The sequence below is a fragment of the Harpia harpyja genome, chromosome Z (genome assembly GCF_026419915.1).
Source record: "Harpia harpyja isolate bHarHar1 chromosome Z, bHarHar1 primary haplotype, whole genome shotgun sequence".
Taxonomy (NCBI): Eukaryota; Metazoa; Chordata; class Aves; order Accipitriformes; family Accipitridae; genus Harpia; species Harpia harpyja.
Genome location: NC_068969.1, coordinates 37583394 through 37600208, shown reverse-complemented (window position 1 = coordinate 37600208; position 16815 = coordinate 37583394). Strand labels below are relative to the sequence as shown.

Below are 16815 nucleotides of genomic sequence, written 5' to 3'. Positions count from 1 at the left end.
TTTCGGGCACGGGGCTGGGAGCGCTGCCTGCCTGGCTGCTATCATCTGGCGACTCTTCGGGGTGTGCGACGACACACTGCAGATAGTCGTCTTCTCCCAGCACAGAAAACCTGACATTCTCTACTGGTCTTCTGCAGAGTGGGCACTCTGGTTTCACCTCTGTCCAACGCAGGATGCAGCCCAGGCAGAACTGGTGGCGACAGGGCATCGCGTAAGAGACGTCATCTCGAGCATCGCGGCAGATGGGGCAGCTCCACTCTGTTTCCGTGGCCATGTTCGTGCTCCGCAGCAGGTTGGGGATGGCTGAGGATGAGGAGCTGCTCCCCTTCGCTGGCGCCGGCACTGCCAAAGGGTGTCGCGCGCTGCAAAAGGGAGAGAGGCCATGGTCGCTCGCTGTCCCGGGAAGGGAGGGGAGGGGAGGAAGGAATGCCCAGGCCCCTCGAGAAGGACACCCTCCCGGCTCCCCGAGCCCCATCGCCCGCCCCACAGCCACCCCAGGGGGACGCTTCCCCGCACAGCTCACCTCCGCTGCTGTAAGCTTGCCTCGCGGTGCCCGGCCGCCTGAACCTGGCAGGGCCGGGGAAACACAGGGGATGGCTCCGGGACGGGCAGCGAGAGCTGCCGACGGCAGCCCCCAAAGCACCACCCAGCACCAGGAGAAGCCTCGCTCGACCCTCCAGACCTTGCAGGCACGCTCGGCAGGAGTCCAGGCACGAGCCAGACTGGCCCAGGCTCTGCCGGCGCCCGAAGATAAGCAGCGAGGGACGCGAGGTCGCAGTCCATCGCTCGCTGACGTCACAGTCCACCACCAGGTGATATCACCCTCCACCACACAGTGATGTCACAATGGACCATCCACCCTCTCAAAGACAGTTTTGGAATAAAGTACCGGAAGAATTGCATGGCTTTGAGGACCAGGGGAATAGAAAATGGACTGAGTAGACCAACGTGTAAAATAATTCAGAGAAAAAATTCTGCTCTAAGTTGAGGAATCTAAACTTAGAAATGACAGCAGAGGACAGAACAAACCGATCAGTTACGAAACGTCTCTGAGACATCAATATAATGCATATTGTGAAAAAACTGTTTGTATCTTAGGAAAAAACCAGCAATTAACAAATTGGACTTTGAGAGTCAAAAGAGTTTGATACCCTATTCAAAGTTTCTTTTCAGAAGTCCAAGGATTTTTCCACATGGATTTGTTTTCCTTTTGTAATGGTACTTTATCATGTCAAAAAAAACCAAAAAAAGAAAAGAAAAGAAAAAGAAAAAGAAAAAGCTAAATATATGCCAACTAGAATGTCAAAATATGAGGCATTTAAACAGTTTCTCCTTCACTCTTTACAGAAACACAAGGACTGGTTTGATGAACAAAATCCTTTGGTGTGTGAAGTAGTTAGGAAGTGTCTCTCTCTCTCTCTCATGTGGAAGGCAATATTTTACTATTTCATACTGTTTACTGCAGCCTCCCTACAAAACATATGGTTAGCTGTCATGTGACAAAATTTGTCTGAAGCTGCCTTTCAGCAGTAGCACTGTTAAATGCAAAATCAGTTTTCTACGTAAACGGCATACGACTACACGACGGCTACGTCAGTACCCTTTCTTACCAAGCTGTGTAGTTGTGTCCCAACTAACTAAAATGAAGAGTGGCAATTCTGCTAGGTGTTTCTTTGGGAGTAAACTACCAAGATTCATCAAGTCCACGGAAAATGTTTAAGGCCCCAATCCTTTCCATCTTGCGTTTGTTCAGTGAACGGAAACAAGGCCTTCTCTTGTGAGGAAGCCATGAGGAAACAGGTCATATTGCCCAATCAGTCAATCAGCTAATAGATAATAAATAATCTCTATTAGGATTCCCTATAGGTTTCATTTGTTATACGAAAGAAACAGAAGCCACTTCTAAACACTAATGCATTTGATACTACAAATTTCACAAAAGCAGGGGTGGGATTAATATTTTGCCTGCAATACAAAGTGATGCCTTAACTCTTCATCCTAAAAGCAGCCAGTAATGATAACGACGGTGGAATTGAAACCGAGATGTAAGTGATTTTAAAAAGTGTTTCCTACGTTGTATTTTTAACTCAGAAACAAAAGAATATATTTAAATTTCTCAATTTCCCTGTTGTTCACTGAAGGTACTGTGCTTGGAGAGAGCTCCACAACGTACATGTTGCAACAGATTGGAGCAGAACAGAACAGAGTAGAATAGAATGGAACAGAATAGAACAGAACAGAATAGAACAGAACAGAACAGAACAGAACGGAACTATTTCAGTTGGATGGGACCTAGAACAATCATCTAGTCCAACTGCCTGACCAGTTCAGGGCTGACCAGCTTAAAGCATGTTATGAGGGGCATTGTCCAAATGCCTCTTCAACAGTGACAGGCAGGAAGCATTGACCACCTCTCTAGGAAAGCTGTTCCAGTGTTTGACCCCCCTCTCTAGTAAAGAAATGCTTCTTAATGCCCAGTGTAAGCCTCTCCTGGTGCAGCTTTGGACCATTCCCACGAGTCCTATCACTGGATACCAGGGAGAAGAGATCAGCACCTCCCTCTCCACTTCCCCTCCTCAGGAATGCTTGTTTGGAAACTCCAGACAGTTTCTTATCAGGGGTTTCTACCAAATTAAGTTAGTTTGCTGGCTCAGTGCTAGCAGAGTGTATCTGTGACTTTCTTTCAAATACTGAATCTTCCCGTGGCACAAAAAAGAATACCGCAGTCAGGTTTCCTGCAAAACTCCCCTCCAGTTTAAAAACCATAGTTCATCTAGAGAAAGGAAATGCTTTCAAAACACACAGGTGTCATGAAAGTCTGATTAATGTACGCAGTAACACTCACATTCATACCAGACAAATCTTGTCCTAGAAGATGTGGTGACTACCCAGTGTAGCCTGGGAGATGTGCAGAGAAGTCAACATTTCTTCATGTGTCACTCTCATAAAATAATCACAAGGCAATTTCTTTTAGCCACCTGTTAGAAGTTTCTCTTTTGTGAAATTTACTTTCCTTGGGAGAGTGAAAATGGTATTGGGACATGCTTTAACAATCCATTGATATGTCCATATTAAGTGTATCAACACTGCAACGTTAAATATTGAAAGCAATTGAAACGTCGTTTGAAAGCAAACTGTTAAGCACTCGAACTGGCAAAACGTCTCTGTATGTAAGAGTGGAGTAGATCTGTAGAGGAAAGGGAGCAAACTCTTATTAAACACTACCCAATTGTCATTATAGTCGATAGGGAAAAAAGAACTAATATAGTTATCAAAGCTAAATTTCCTTTGATTTTATCATTACAAACCCAAAGTGATTTCACAGGCTTTAGTAAATTCACGGTGGTTTTACACTGGTGTGAGTGCAGAATATATGCAGATAATCACAGAATCACTTTGTATTTGCAAAATAAGCTTCATTTCCGAACGTTTCAAGGGGGGGGGGGGGCGGAGGGGGGGAAGGGTGTTAAGAATCAGCACTTGCACAGTGAAGAGAGACTCCAGCAAGCAAAAATTTTGTCTCGTCTAAATTTTAACTTTGGACAGGTTCATCCTTAGTTTGACGTCTGGGAAACAATGAAATTTGGTCCAGGTTTACATCTGCAACACAGACATATACGCAAAGTAAAACAGAGATTCATCTGCATAGAAATAGAAGTTTTGAATGTATAATGAATAACGTAGCTGGAGACAGTCCATCCGTATTGAGCAAAAGAGTATTTTGATTACAGCCTTTGGAGACAAAGGCAGCCTTGGCAATGAAATCACCCAAGAGTAAAGCTGATGCCCTGAAAAAATAGATTGATAGTACATCAGTGCAATACCACGACTGTCGTGGTACTCCAGCAAGTTGCACAGCCGATGGGGTTTTCTTTGGCCAGCATGGACCTGGAGCTCTGCTTATCCCTTACAAAGTGGTGTTCGGATGCAGAGAAGCTGTGCTCTGCAGCCCCCGTACCCCGGCAAGGACACCGCTCTTCCAGTCGCGTGGCCTGTCGCGACTGGCTGGCGGGACCAGTCCCACCCGCCCCCCTGCCCAAAACACCCTCCGACCAGGGGGCTGCAGGGCCCCTCCTGTCCCCTTGGCCGCAGAGAAAGGCAGTGCGGAGAGCAGCACGGTCACTCCGGCTGGGCACAGGCGCCAGCAGCCTTTATTTGGCACGTTCCCCTTTGCAAAGGCCCTGCCACCCGCTGCTGACGGCTCTCCCGCTGAGATGGGTGGCCACCGTGAGGGCCAAGGTCCCTGCCGCTGGACTCTCCGGGGCTGCTCTCAGCTTCGTGGCGTGGCTGGCAGTCCCTGGGCCTTCCCACGCCGCTCCAACAGCCTCGTCTTCTCCCCCTTGCTAAAGGACACGGAAGAAAGGGCCTCAGCTCTGTGGCCGGGCAGAAGGGCCCGCAACGCCCCAAAGCCTGGCTCAGGCCAGCGGTTCTTGGAGGTGCTGCTGAGGCCAGCCTGCTGCTCTGTGTGGCGTCTCGTGGGCCCTCGTGCCCCAACCCATCTGCGGCGAGGAGAGTGCAGATCGGCCGGGGCTGAAGCCGGGCAGGGCCGAGAGCCGGGACAGAGCAGGCATCGCAGCTGAGGGCCGGGTGCCCGGGAGTCACTGTGCGGGGAGGGCAAGCACAGGCTGCCTGCTTTGGGAAGGCAGAGCCCAGCCAGCTGAGCCAGCCTTCCGTCTTCAGCCCGGACGCCTCCAGTGGTGGGAGCCGCCCAAGGCTTTCCCCGGCACACACTTACGCTGCCCACGCTCTCCCCGGGAGGTGCAGCTCTGCCGGCCCCTCTGACGCTCTCTGCCTTGCAGCGCTTTGGCATCTCTCCTTCTCCTGCAGCCCCTCCTTCAGCTTCTCGGCATAGGCCTTTCTCAGGAGGTGGGGAGGGCGATAGGGATCCTCAAACACGTGGCGACAGGGGCTCTGCGAAGGCAGAAGAGACTCTCCTAAAGCCCCGCCACCACTCGCTGGGGCTGCTCCCAAGGCTTCAGCCCAGGCGCGTGACTTGCACAGCCTTGGCTTAGTCTTCCGGGCGGTGGGGCTGAGCCCTCGCAGAGAGGTATGGGCACGCAACAGACTGCCCGTGCCACAGCCAACTGCACGCTTCGGCCTGGGGCCGTAGGGACAGCTCCTCTTGCAGGGCAACGTGCAGGGCAGCGGGCAGACAGAAGGCCCCTGCCTGGCCAGTTGGCCACAGCACTGCTGCCGTGCCCGTGCCGGGAGACCTTCCCTGCTCCCCTCCCGGGGAGCGGGGAGGGGAAATGCCCTTTTCCTGGGGGCTGGGAAGTGCATGCCATACCTGGCCTCGCTCCGTGTTCCACCCCGCTCTGTTGGCATGGTATTGGCGCCACACGTCCGCTTCCACCTCTCGGCGCTTGGATGCCATCAGCAGCCGGAGCCGTTTTTCTGCCCTCTCGGCACGGAGCGAGCCCGTTCCCTGGAGGCCAGGCACACACCACACAGGTGGCGTTAGTCTCCTCGGGCTTGGGCAGGGCGGGAGGGCTGGGACGGTGGGCAGCTCTTGCCGCCTCTTCTGCCCTGGCCCAGAGCCCGAGACGTGACGCAGGGCTGGCAAATCCCTGGGGCATACCGTTCCCGAAGGCTGCGGAACACACGCAGGGAGCTGCAACCGCGGCTGAGCTGGAGGTCTGGGCTGCTTCAGCTCCTCCTGGGACTTCTCCCGGATTACTGGCAGGACTCTGAAGAGGCACGGCAGGCTGAGCTTGTGGGAGCCCAGTCTGAGCCGCTTGCTCCGGGACAGGCTCGCAGCCTGCCGCCCGGCTCCAGCCCCACCAGGCTGTTCGGCAGGAGGACCGCATGTCCAGCAAGACAACGTCTCCGGGGCCTTTCGGCATCGGCGCAGGCAGCCCCCCGGCCAAGGGAAACACCTCCCTCGCACTACGACGAGGGCACGGTGTGCCCCCACGCCCCCAGCCGCACCGCTCCTCCGGGAGGCTCACCTGGCCTGGCCAGCTTCCTTGGCTTTCGCCCGCTCGCCTTCCTTCGCCCGCTCGCCTTCCTTCGCCCGCTGCCTGGCTAGAGAAACCCTCCGCTGAGCCAGGAACACCGGGTCCAGCACGCTCACTGCAAGTGGGAGGCAAGAGGACAGCACAACAGCGTCTTTGGGACCCTGCGGGCCCGACAGGAGCGCCCACAGCCCCCGGCCAGCACTCGGCTGGGACATTACCTCTGCGGGCACCCCCGCCCCAAGGCGCCGGCTCTCTCCTGGGCTTCAGAGAAATCGCAGGGGCCGACGGTTGGTGGGGGGTCTCAACTGCAAGCCTGGAAAACAGGAAGGCACCAGCTGGGCAAAAGGGCACCACGCTCCCTTGGGGGCTGGCGCTCATCAGCTGCTGGCAGGCACCCGTGGGAGCCACTGCCAAGTCCCTGGAGGACGCGGCTCTCTGTGGCACCTGAGGGGCCCCACCGTCTCCAGCAGCCTCTGCCGGTGCTTCCCTTGCCTTCCCGCCAGAAAGCTGGTGATGGCAGCACACGCCCTCCTTGCTGCCCCCGCAGACCCTCCCGCCTCTCACTCTCTCAGGGCACATCGAGAGCGGACTGGCCGCTTTGTCTGCACTCTCCAAGCTGGGGAGGAGCGAGCAGCGGGCGGCCCGGCGAGGAGCGAGCAGCGGGCAGACCGGGAAGCTCTCCTGGGAAGGAGCTGGTCTTGCCTAAGCTTGGCAGGAGAGGAGCCTCGGCAAGAGGGTGCCCCCACAGCAGGGGCTTAGCAGCTGCTCCCTGACCAGCTGGGGCCTGCAGAAGCCATCCTGCTCACCTTGGCAGCGTGATGACCTCGTCTCGACTGAGCCGACTAAAATCGTTTTTGCCCGCGAAGGCCACGGTACGCATCATCTTGGAGTCCTGCAAGGGGACAGGGACGTATCAGCAGACGCCCAGGACACGTGCTGGTTGCTCACAAAGGTGGCCAGCCGTCTCGCTGCTCAGAGACACAAAGGCTGCCTCTCAGGAAGCCTCGCACCACCTTCTTCCTTGATGTCATTAGCCCCACCCTCGAAGGGGCCGAGGCGCTACCGAGACTTGGCCTGGCTCATCGAGAGCGTGTCTAGGCCGGGTGGCGAGGCAGGTGACAGCAGCCAACAGAAAGCAGCTGGAGAGAGCTTTGACAGCATTGCCACAGAGCCCTGCGGAGGAGCCCCGCAGAAATGACAAGCTCACCCCGAGAAGAGCTGCCAGCATGTTGCCCGTGCCGTCCAGCTCCAGCAGGCAGTCATCCAAGAAGGTCATGCTGACCACTTTTCTTCGCACGGCAAGGATGCCAATGCCCTTGAAGGAGAATTCCACCTCCTTGTTGTCTCGGAGGGCCCCAGCGAAGAAAAGCAGGGTCTCGTGTATGCACCGCTCCACGATTTCTCGGCGGAAGTGGATCTCGGCGGCAATCTGCTCAAAGTCCAGCTGAACGAACGGCGTCTCGTCTAGGAAACAAGCGCAAAGCAACCAAGTCGCTCCCACTGCAGTTCAGCCGACTCTGAGACTAGGTGCCGTCGGCACCCAGTCCTCGGGCAACGCTCTGCTGGAGAGCGCTCCCCCTTCAGCTTCGGCCACGTCTCCGGAGCGGACCTGGTGGACAGGAGAAGGCAAAGAGAAGCTCTGCCTCCTGCTGCGAGCAACCAGCTGGAGCGGAGGGTGAGCTGGGGAGATGAGGCTGGCTCCCCGGGCAGGGGCAGGCTGCTGGGTTGCCGTACGCGTGCCCACGCTCAGCGCTCTCCAGGTTGGAAGAGCCTTTGCTCGGCCATGTCACAGAGGTGTCGGCAGCAAGCCGAACGCAAGGGCTGTGCAGGGGAAGCACCCGTCTTCTTACCAGGAATTTTGGCCTTTGCACACTTGAGCTTGTAAAATTTCTTCAGAAACCTGCACGGCCGGAACACGGGTCTCTCAACGGGCAAAGCCGTGTCCTCTCCCACCGTGGCACGCGCTGGGACAAGTGCAAATGTCCCAACGCCGATCTCCACCGCCTGAAAACGCAAGCAAGGAGGGGGAGCATTGGCAGGGTTGCGCCGAGGCAGGAAGGCTGCCAGACAACTCACGCGGCCCTGGGGATGGTACGTCGTGCCCTGCTCCGGAGGCCCGGAGGGGCAGGATGGGCCACGGGCAGGAGGCAAGGCTCACCCTCTTCTGCAAGAGCTGTCGCCGGATGTACCTAGATGCGCCAGCCCAGACTTTGCAGATTTCTGGAAAGCAAAGGAAAGGATGCCGTGCTCTGAGTCAGCAATGGACAACCATCCAGCACTCCCCTGCCCCCGGAGGCAACAGCGGAGTGCGCTCAAGCCACCCCTCGCCCTGAGCAAGCACTCGCAGCGCCGGGGCTGCCCGGCTGCGTTCTTGACCACCCCCAGCCTCCAAGAAGCCCGCCCTGTGCCCCGGAGAGGCCTGGGGGCAAAAGGCAGGCATCAGTAGTGTTTTGGGGAAGGGGATCCCGCCCTTTGACCTGGGCAGCGGCTAGAGGCCTGGGCTACCAAAGCCACCCTCGAGCCCCAAGGCACCATCAGGCAGGGCTCCCTTGCAGCCGCCGGTCCCCTCCAGAAGACCCCCGCTACAGCCCCAGCCCCAGCCCCAGCCTCAGGGTTTCCACAGCTCATCTCCACTTCATCTTGGCTCCCACAGCGCTCCTGCAAGGGGGCCTCACCGCTGGTGGTGAGCTCCTTGAGGGTTGGCAGATCCTCGGGCCCCAAGGGCTTGAAGAGCAGGTACTTAATCATCTTTGCCCCCCTGCACCGCAGCAGCTGGGCAAGAGGTGTTTGTCCTGCCTCAAAACCCCCCTGCTCCTCTCCTCCTCCTTCCTCCTCGCCACTTCCCCAAGCGGCGTCTCCAACACTCTCCCACGGCCTCCCCTCGGCTCCTCCTGGCAGCAGGGCAGCTCCTGCAGAGCACAGCACTGGCGAGAGCAGCCCTGGTGCTGCCCAGGCCTCGCCGGGGAGTGTGGACAGAGGCACGGTGGGGAGCTCTGATGCGGGTGTCCCACTGTGACACCGTGCCGTGTCACACAGGGCTGCGGGGACCCGCCGCAGCAGCCACCTCCGTGTCACGTAGAGGTGGACCCACCCACGTTTGGCCCCAGCGTGGGCAGGGCAGCCCCGCTGGGCACCTCAGGCTGCTGCGCTGACACTCCCGCCTGCGTATCTCAACGCAGCCCCGCTCGGCTGGCCACGCAGAAACTCTCAGAAGCCGGGAAGGAACGGGCGTTAATGCCCAAGGGGCTTCGCGCCCTCAGAACAGGGCTGGGGAGTGTTGTGGAAGGCAGCAAAGCTGAGCTACGGGAGCACACGGGCCGCCCCTGAATGAGACCTAAACAGCATCTGGCAATCCTGGGATAAGATTCTGAGGCTGTGGTAGCACAGGAGTGGATGTAAACTGCAGAGGCTGTTGTTATATTCTGGAGGGCTTTGAGGGCGTGGTTTAGCTGCTTAAAAGTAGTCGTTCATGGTAAAGCAGAACTCCTAGCTTTCTCAATGCTTTCGCTTAACTTTGACCTATTCTCTGATCGGAGACGTAAGGTGATTCGGAACGCCCCAGAGCCAGTTTAAGCCAGGAAAAGGAGACGAGGTAACAACTAGCCTAAAAACCAGGGAAGAGAAAGAACCTGCCTAGAGACGAGGAGAAGGACCCAATGAGAGAGAAGAACACCCCAGACCCGAATATTACTTGTGGACCAGACTATGGTGTGAGGGCCAGGAACTTCGATTGTGAGGATATAATCGCCCAGGGATTTTGTCCCCAGGGCAACCAGCTCAAGCTCTCTAAATTTGTGCACCGTAGATAGAAGACATTACGCTTTTTCTTCTGAAGGCCTCGATTAGGGATTCTGCTTTGGGGAACCTAGGGTTGAGCCTGAGGGAAGAAGCAGCACCCGAGGGTGAGCGTGTGTGTGCGAGGAGTCAAAAGGGGCACCCATCGGCTCACTGGAGGGGCCCGCTGCGAAGGGACTCCAGTCCTAGCCGGTAAAGTCTCGGGTGGTGCGCGTCCGACTCCTGGATTGGTGTGTGAACGCTGGGGCGGCAGCTTCTCCCTTAACAAGAGGTCCACCCCAGGCCACAAGGGCAAGCCACCCGAAGCTGTGGTTCACAAGACAACACGCAGCCCCTCTTATCCCCCAGGGGCCACTGGGATGGACCTCTCTCACCACACCAGGATCCGCAAAGGAGGACCGCAACAGAACATGGCGCATGGCCTGCTGCAAAGACACAATGTGCCCGGCAAACGCATCCTCTCGCGCACACTTGCCGTCCTGGAAGGCTTTGCTAAACGCTCCGCCCCACCCCCAGGGGCCCCACTGTCCCGTGGGGACCCTGAGCACAGCTCCAGGAGCAAGAGATACGCTAACAGCAGCGCCAGGAGAAAGCCCCGTGGGCAGAGGGAAAGAGGAGACTGTTACCCAAGTGTCGTGGTTTAACCCCAGCCAGTAACTAAGCACCACGCAGCCGCTCACTCACTTCCCCCCCCCCCCCAGTGGGATGGGGGAGAAAATCGGGAAGAGAAGTAAAACTCGTGGGTTGAGATAAGAACGGTTTAATAGAACAGAAAAGAAGAAACTACTAATGATAATGATAACACTAATAAAATGACAACAGCAATGCTAAAAGGATTGGAATGTACAAATGATGTGCAGTGCAATTGCTCACCACCCACCGATCGACACCCAGTTAGTCCCCGAGCGGCAATTCCCCCCGCCCCCACTCCCCCCACTTTATATACTAGATGTGACGTCACATGATATGGAATACGTTGGCCAGTTTGGGTCAGCTGCCCTGGCTGTGTCCTGTGCCAACTTCTTGTGCCCCTCCAGCTTTCTCACTGGCTGGGCTTGAGAAGCTGAAATCTCCTTGACTTTAGACTAAACACTACTGAGCAACAACTGAAAATATCAGTGTTATCAACATTCTTCGCATACTGAACTCAAAACATAGCACTGTACCAGCTACTAGGAAGACAGTTAACTCTATCCCAGCTGAAACCAGGACACCGAGCAAGGAGCAAAGGTCCCATCAGCCCAAGCCCCAACACCAGAGCGACAAGGAGGCCCTGAGGGGCTGAAGCCTCCCCCAAAAAGGCTAGCCATGAGCCATCCAGAAAAGCAGGGCGCACTGGAGTGCAGGTGCCAGCGCACTGGGCAGCCTCACAGACCAGCCTGTCCTGCCATCGCTCAGGGCAAGACACACACTATGGAAGGGAAGAGCACCAGCAGCACGCAAAGAGATGGGAATCTCACCCTTCCAGGTCCCGCAGGAGCTGGACTCTGTACTGTCCAAAAGAACCCCCAGATTCCAAGCGCTCAGCTTGGTGGCATCTGCAGACTTGCTGAGGGTGCACTCAGTCCCACTAGCTATGTCAGTAAGGAAGATGCCCAGTAGTAGTTGTCCCAGTATAGACCCTTGAGCAACATGGGTCTGGCTTAGTTGCACATGCTGCTGCTCGTGCTCTTTTACCTTGCCAGATCGGGGCTTTCTTCTTCATGCTGTAGTTTACCTTGCCAAAAAAGGGCTTTTTCACTTTCAAAAGTTTCTCTCTTTCCTAAAGGAATAAACTTTCTACCAAGAAAGCCACTGGACAATTCCTGAGCGTGAGCCAAGGGCTCAACTAAGGAGTGTCTTCAAGGAGGCACATTCCTCCATCCATGCGAGTGTAGCTCTTCAGGGAGCACCAAGCCCACTGTTTCCTTTGGCCAGTGTGAATCTGCTCTGAGAGAGTGCTGTGACCTGCCACGGAGCTCTGCTTATCCCTTACAATGTGGCGTTTGCATGCAGAGAAGCTGTGCTCTGCAGCCCCCGTGCCCCGTGCCCTGGCAAGGACACCGCTCTTCCAGTCGCGTGGCCTGTCGCGACTGGCTGGCAGGACCAGTCCCCCCGGCCCCTTTGCCCAAAAACCCCTCCGACCTGTCACCTTGGCCGCAGAGAAAGGCAGTGCAGGGAGCAGCACGGTCACTCCGGCTGGGCACAGGCGCCAGCAGCCTTTATTTGGCACGTTCCCCTTTGCAAAGGCCCTGCCACCCGCTGCTGACGGCTCTCCCGCTGAGACGGGTGGCTGCCGTGAGGGCCAAGGCCCCTGCCGCTGGACTCTCTGGGGCTGCTCTCAGCTTTTGGGCTCCTCCCTTTTCTCCTCCCTTTCTCCCTTTTCTCCTCATTTTTGGGCTTTTTCAGAACCTCTTCCGTTTCTGTGGCTGCAGCAGGATTTCCTGTGGGAGCAGGATTTCCCATGCCGACACGGCCCTGGGGCTCTGGGGGCCCTTGGCTGATGGAGGGGCGTGGGGGGAAGGGGAAGAGGCAGCAGGAGAAGGGGCAGAAAGCAGCACCCAGAGACCCCGAGTGCCAGGGAAATAGGCATTTATTTCCTTTTCCGTGAAGAAACTCTTGCTGGGGCCCTGCTAGTGCCGCCGGCGAGGCGGCCTCTTGCAGGGCCGGGGAGAGTCCTGGGGGCTGGGGGCCCTCCTCTTTGTGGGGCGCCGGGGCCCCCCGGGCGAGCGGTCCCTGCCCCGGCCGGGAGCGGAGGGGCTGCGGCTGAAGCCCTGGGCAGAGGGACCTGCCGCCGCCTCCTGCCCCGGCTGCTGCTGGGGCTGCTCCTGCTCTGCCCCTGACGGGCTGCTGGAGGAGCTCAGGTGAGGGGTGGGAGTCCCCTCCTGGGAGCCGGTGCAGCTGGGGCTGGAGGAGCTGGAGCTGGAGGAGCCGGAGCTGGAGGAGCTGGAGCTGGCCGCAGGGCTGTTGCCTTCCTCCCCAGCAGCATGGGGGCACAGCAGCCTCCAGGCCTCCTCGCTGCACTGACACTCAATGATATGCATGATGCCATACACCACTAATGTTGTATAGTGCCCAAGGAGAGGCTCCAGCATCTGGAGCATGACCTCTTCATCCGGACCGTGGACGCACAGGGTGTGCAGGATGCTGCTCTCTGCAGTCTTTGCCTCCCACCACCGGCCCCCATATATTGCCTCCAGCTCCTGGCGCAGCCAGGGCAGCACGGGATCGAGGAGATGCTGTCGTCTTTGGAAAAGATACGCCCAGACCACAGGCAGGAGGCCACCCACGTCCTCCGGCTCTGCAGCCCCCTGCTCAGCTGGCGACGGTATCCACTGCGGAGACGATGGAGGGGACGCCGCAGGGTGGTGGGGGCTGTTTTCGGGCACGGGGCTGGGAGCACTGCCTGCCTGGCTGCTGGCATCTGGCGACTCTTCGGGGTGTGCGACGACACACTGCAGATAGTCGTCTTCTCCCAGCACAGAAAACCTGACATTCTCTACTGGTCTTCTGCAGAGTGGGCACTCTGGTTTCACCTCTGTCCAACGCAGGATGCAGCCCAGGCAGAACTGGTGGCGACAGGGCATCGCGTAAGAGACGTCATCTCGAGCATCGCGGCAGATGGGGCAGCTCCACTCTGTCTCCGTGGCCATGTTCGTGCTCCGCAGCAGGTTGGGAACGGCTGAGGATGAGGAGCTGCTCCCCCTCGCTGGCGCCGGCACTGCCAAAGGGTGTCGCGCGCTGCAAAAGGGAGAGAGGCCATGGTCGCTCGCTGTCCCGGGGAGGGGAATGGAGGGGAGGAAGGAATGCCCAGACCCCTCGAGAAGGACACCCTCCCGGCTCCCCGAGCCCCATCGCCTGCCCCACGGCCACCCCGGGGGGACGCTTCCCCGCACAGCTCACCTCCGCTGCTGCGAGCTTGCCCCGCGGTGCCCGGCCGCCTGAACCTGGCAGGGCCGGGGAAGCACAGGGGATGGCTCCGGGACGGGCAGCCACCACCCAGCACCAGGAGAAGCCTCGCTCGACCCTCCAGACCTTGCAGGCACGCTCGGCAGGAGTCCAGGCACGAGCCAGACTGGCCCAGGCTCTGCCGGCGCCCGAAGATAAGCAGCGAGGGACGCGAGGTCACAGTCCATCGCTCGCTGACGTCACAGTCCACTGCTCGGTAACTTCAGCCTTCACCACTCGGTGATGTCACAGCAGGCCATCTGCCCCCACAGGCACACGGCATTAGGAGAAAAAACAAAATAGCGTTTCTTGTTTTCATCTTCTACATTTCCGTGTTGCTCTCGCTTGGTCACCTGCAACATGCGCCCGTGACTGTGTGTCTCGCCCCCGCTGCTGACGCCTTGCAGAGGTCTCCTGCGAGGGGGAGCGTGTTGGGACCAGCTGGCGTGGACTGCCCGTGGCTGGGTGACGCCTGCCCCAGCTGGCTGCCTTTCCCTGTGCAATGCCGGGATTTTCAGGGAGGACCGGGGTGGTGAGCGGCCAGCACTGGGCCAGAGTCTCCCAGCCTGCTGGGTCGTGCCCGCTGCCGGCAGGGAGAAGCCTGAAGGGGCATTTTCCGCCAGCCCCATCCGCTCCTGCTGGCACTCGCCCACAGTGCCGGGTCCCTCTCCGCTTACCAAGTTTGCCATACTTCTGGTAGCTGGTGCTCCTGGCCAGCTGTTGAATTGGTGGTCCTCAAAAGCACCAGCAATGGAGCCCGATCCTACATACGCAGGAAGGAGTTGTAGTTGCTGTCCCTCCAGAGTACGGTAGAAGGGCTGCAGGCACCCTGCTCACGACTCCGTGGAGCCCAGGATCAATCGCCGCGTGGGCCATGCTCTGTCCCGGCTCTCGGCCCTGCCCGGCTTCAGCCCCGGCCGATCTGCACTCTCCTCGCCGCAGATGGGTTGGGGCACGAGGGCCCACGAGACGCCACACAGAGCAGCAGGCTGGCCTCAGCAGCACCTCCAAGAACCGCTGGCCTGAGCCAGGCTTTGGGGCGTTGCGGGCCCTTCTGCCCGGCCACAGAGCTGAGGCCCTTTCTTCCGTGTCCTTTAGCAAGGGGGAGAAGACGAGGCTGTTGGAGCGGCGTGGGAAGGCCCAGGGACTGCCAGCCACGCCACGAAGCTGAGAGCAGCCCCGGAGAGTCCAGCGGCAGGGACCTTGGCCCTCACGGTGGCCACCCATCTCAGCGGGAGAGCCGTCAGCAGCGGGTGGCAGGGCCTTTGCAAAGGGGAACGTGCCAAATAAAGGCTGCTGGCGCCTGTGCCCAGCCGGAGTGACCGTGCTGCTCTCCGCACTGCCTTTCTCTGCGGCCAAGGGGACAGGAGGGGCCCTGCAGCCCCCTGGTCGGAGGGTGTTTTGGGCAGGGGGGCGGGTGGGACTGGTCCCGCCAGCCAGTCGCGACAGGCCACGCGACTGGAAGAGCGGTGTCCTTGCCGGGGTACGGGGGCTGCAGAGCACAGCTTCTCTGCATCCGAACACCACTTTGTAAGGGATAAGCAGAGCTCCAGGTCCATGCTGGCCAAAGAAAACCCCATCGGCTGTGCAACTTGCTGGAGTACCACGACAGTCGTGGTATTGCACTGATGTACTATCAATCTATTTTTTCAGGGCATCAGCTTTACTCTTGGGTGATTTCATTGCCAAGGCTGCCTTTGTCTCCAAAGGCTGTAATCAAAATACTCTTTTGCTCAATACGGATGGACTGTCTCCAGCTACGTTATTCATTATACATTCAAAACTTCTATTTCTATGCAGATGAATCTCTGTTTTACTTTGCGTATATGTCTGTGTTGCAGATGTAAACCTGGACCAAATTTCATTGTTTCCCAGACGTCAAACTAAGGATGAACCTGTCCAAAGTTAAAATTTAGACGAGACAAAATTTTTGCTTGCTGGAGTCTCTCTTCACTGTGCAAGTGCTGATTCTTAACACCCTTCCCCCCCTCCGCCCCCCCCCCCCCTTGAAACGTTCGGAAATGAAGCTTATTTTGCAAATACAAAGTGATTCTGTGATTATCTGCATATATTCTGCACTCACACCAGTGTAAAACCACCGTGAATTTACTAAAGCCTGTGAAATCACTTTGGGTTTGTAATGATAAAATCAAAGGAAATTTAGCTTTGATAACTATATTAGTTCTTTTTTCCCTATCGACTATAATGACAATTGGGTAGTGTTTAATAAGAGTTTGCTCCCTTTCCTCTACAGATCTACTCCACTCTTACATACAGAGACGTTTTGCCAGTTCGAGTGCTTAACAGTTTGCTTTCAAACGACGTTTCAATTGCTTTCAATATTTAACGTTGCAGTGTTGATACACTTAATATGGACATATCAATGGATTGTTAAAGCATGTCCCAATACCATTTTCACTCTCCCAAGGAAAGTAAATTTCACAAAAGAGAAACTTCTAACAGGTGGCTAAAAGAAATTGCCTTGTGATTATTTTATGAGAGTGACACATGAAGAAATGTTGACTTCTCTGCACATCTCCCAGGCTACACTGGGTAGTCACCACATCTTCTAGGACAAGATTTGTCTGGTATGAATGTGAGTGTTACTGCGTACATTAATCAGACTTTCATGACACCTGTGTGTTTTGAAAGCATTTCCTTTCTCTAGATGAACTATGGTTTTTAAACTGGAGGGGAGTTTTGCAGGAAACCTGACTGCGGTATTCTTTTTTGTGCCACGGGAAGATTCAGTATTTGAAAGAAAGTCACAGATACACTGCTAGCACTGAGCCAGCAAACTAACTTAATTTGGTAGAAACCCCTGATAAGAAACTGTCTGGAGTTTCCAAACAAGCATTCCTGAGGAGGGGAAGTGGAGAGGGAGGTGCTGATCTCTTCTCCCTGGTATCCAGTGATAGGACTCGTGGGAATGGTCCAAAGCTGCACCAGGAGAGGCTTACACTGGGCATTAAGAAGCATTTCTTTACTAGAGAGGGGGGTCAAACACTGGAACAGCTTTCCTAGAGAGGTGGTCAATGCTTCCTGCCTGTCACTGTTGAAGAGGCATTTGGACAATGCCCCTCATAACATGCTTTAAGCTGGTCAGCCCTGAACTGGTCAGGCAGTTGGACTAGAT

The 16815-nt window shown here is 56.7% G+C and overlaps 1 protein-coding gene across 1 annotated transcript; it reads right to left on the bottom strand.

Annotated features, from left to right (window-relative positions):
* Window positions 1-5008: 5008 nt before the first annotated feature.
* Window positions 5009-8478, bottom strand: LOC128136650 (uncharacterized). Its single transcript, XM_052776570.1, has 8 exons — window positions 8116-8478; window positions 7808-7961; window positions 7165-7421; window positions 6764-6849; window positions 6176-6270; window positions 5949-6072; window positions 5579-5687; window positions 5009-5425 (listed from the first exon to the last, which is right to left on the bottom strand). Exons 3-8 carry the CDS (start codon window positions 7231-7233, stop codon window positions 5009-5011), a joined length of 900 nt encoding a protein of 299 aa, XP_052632530.1. The 5' UTR covers window positions 7234-7421; window positions 7808-7961; window positions 8116-8478.
* Window positions 8479-16815: the final 8337 nt, after the last annotated feature.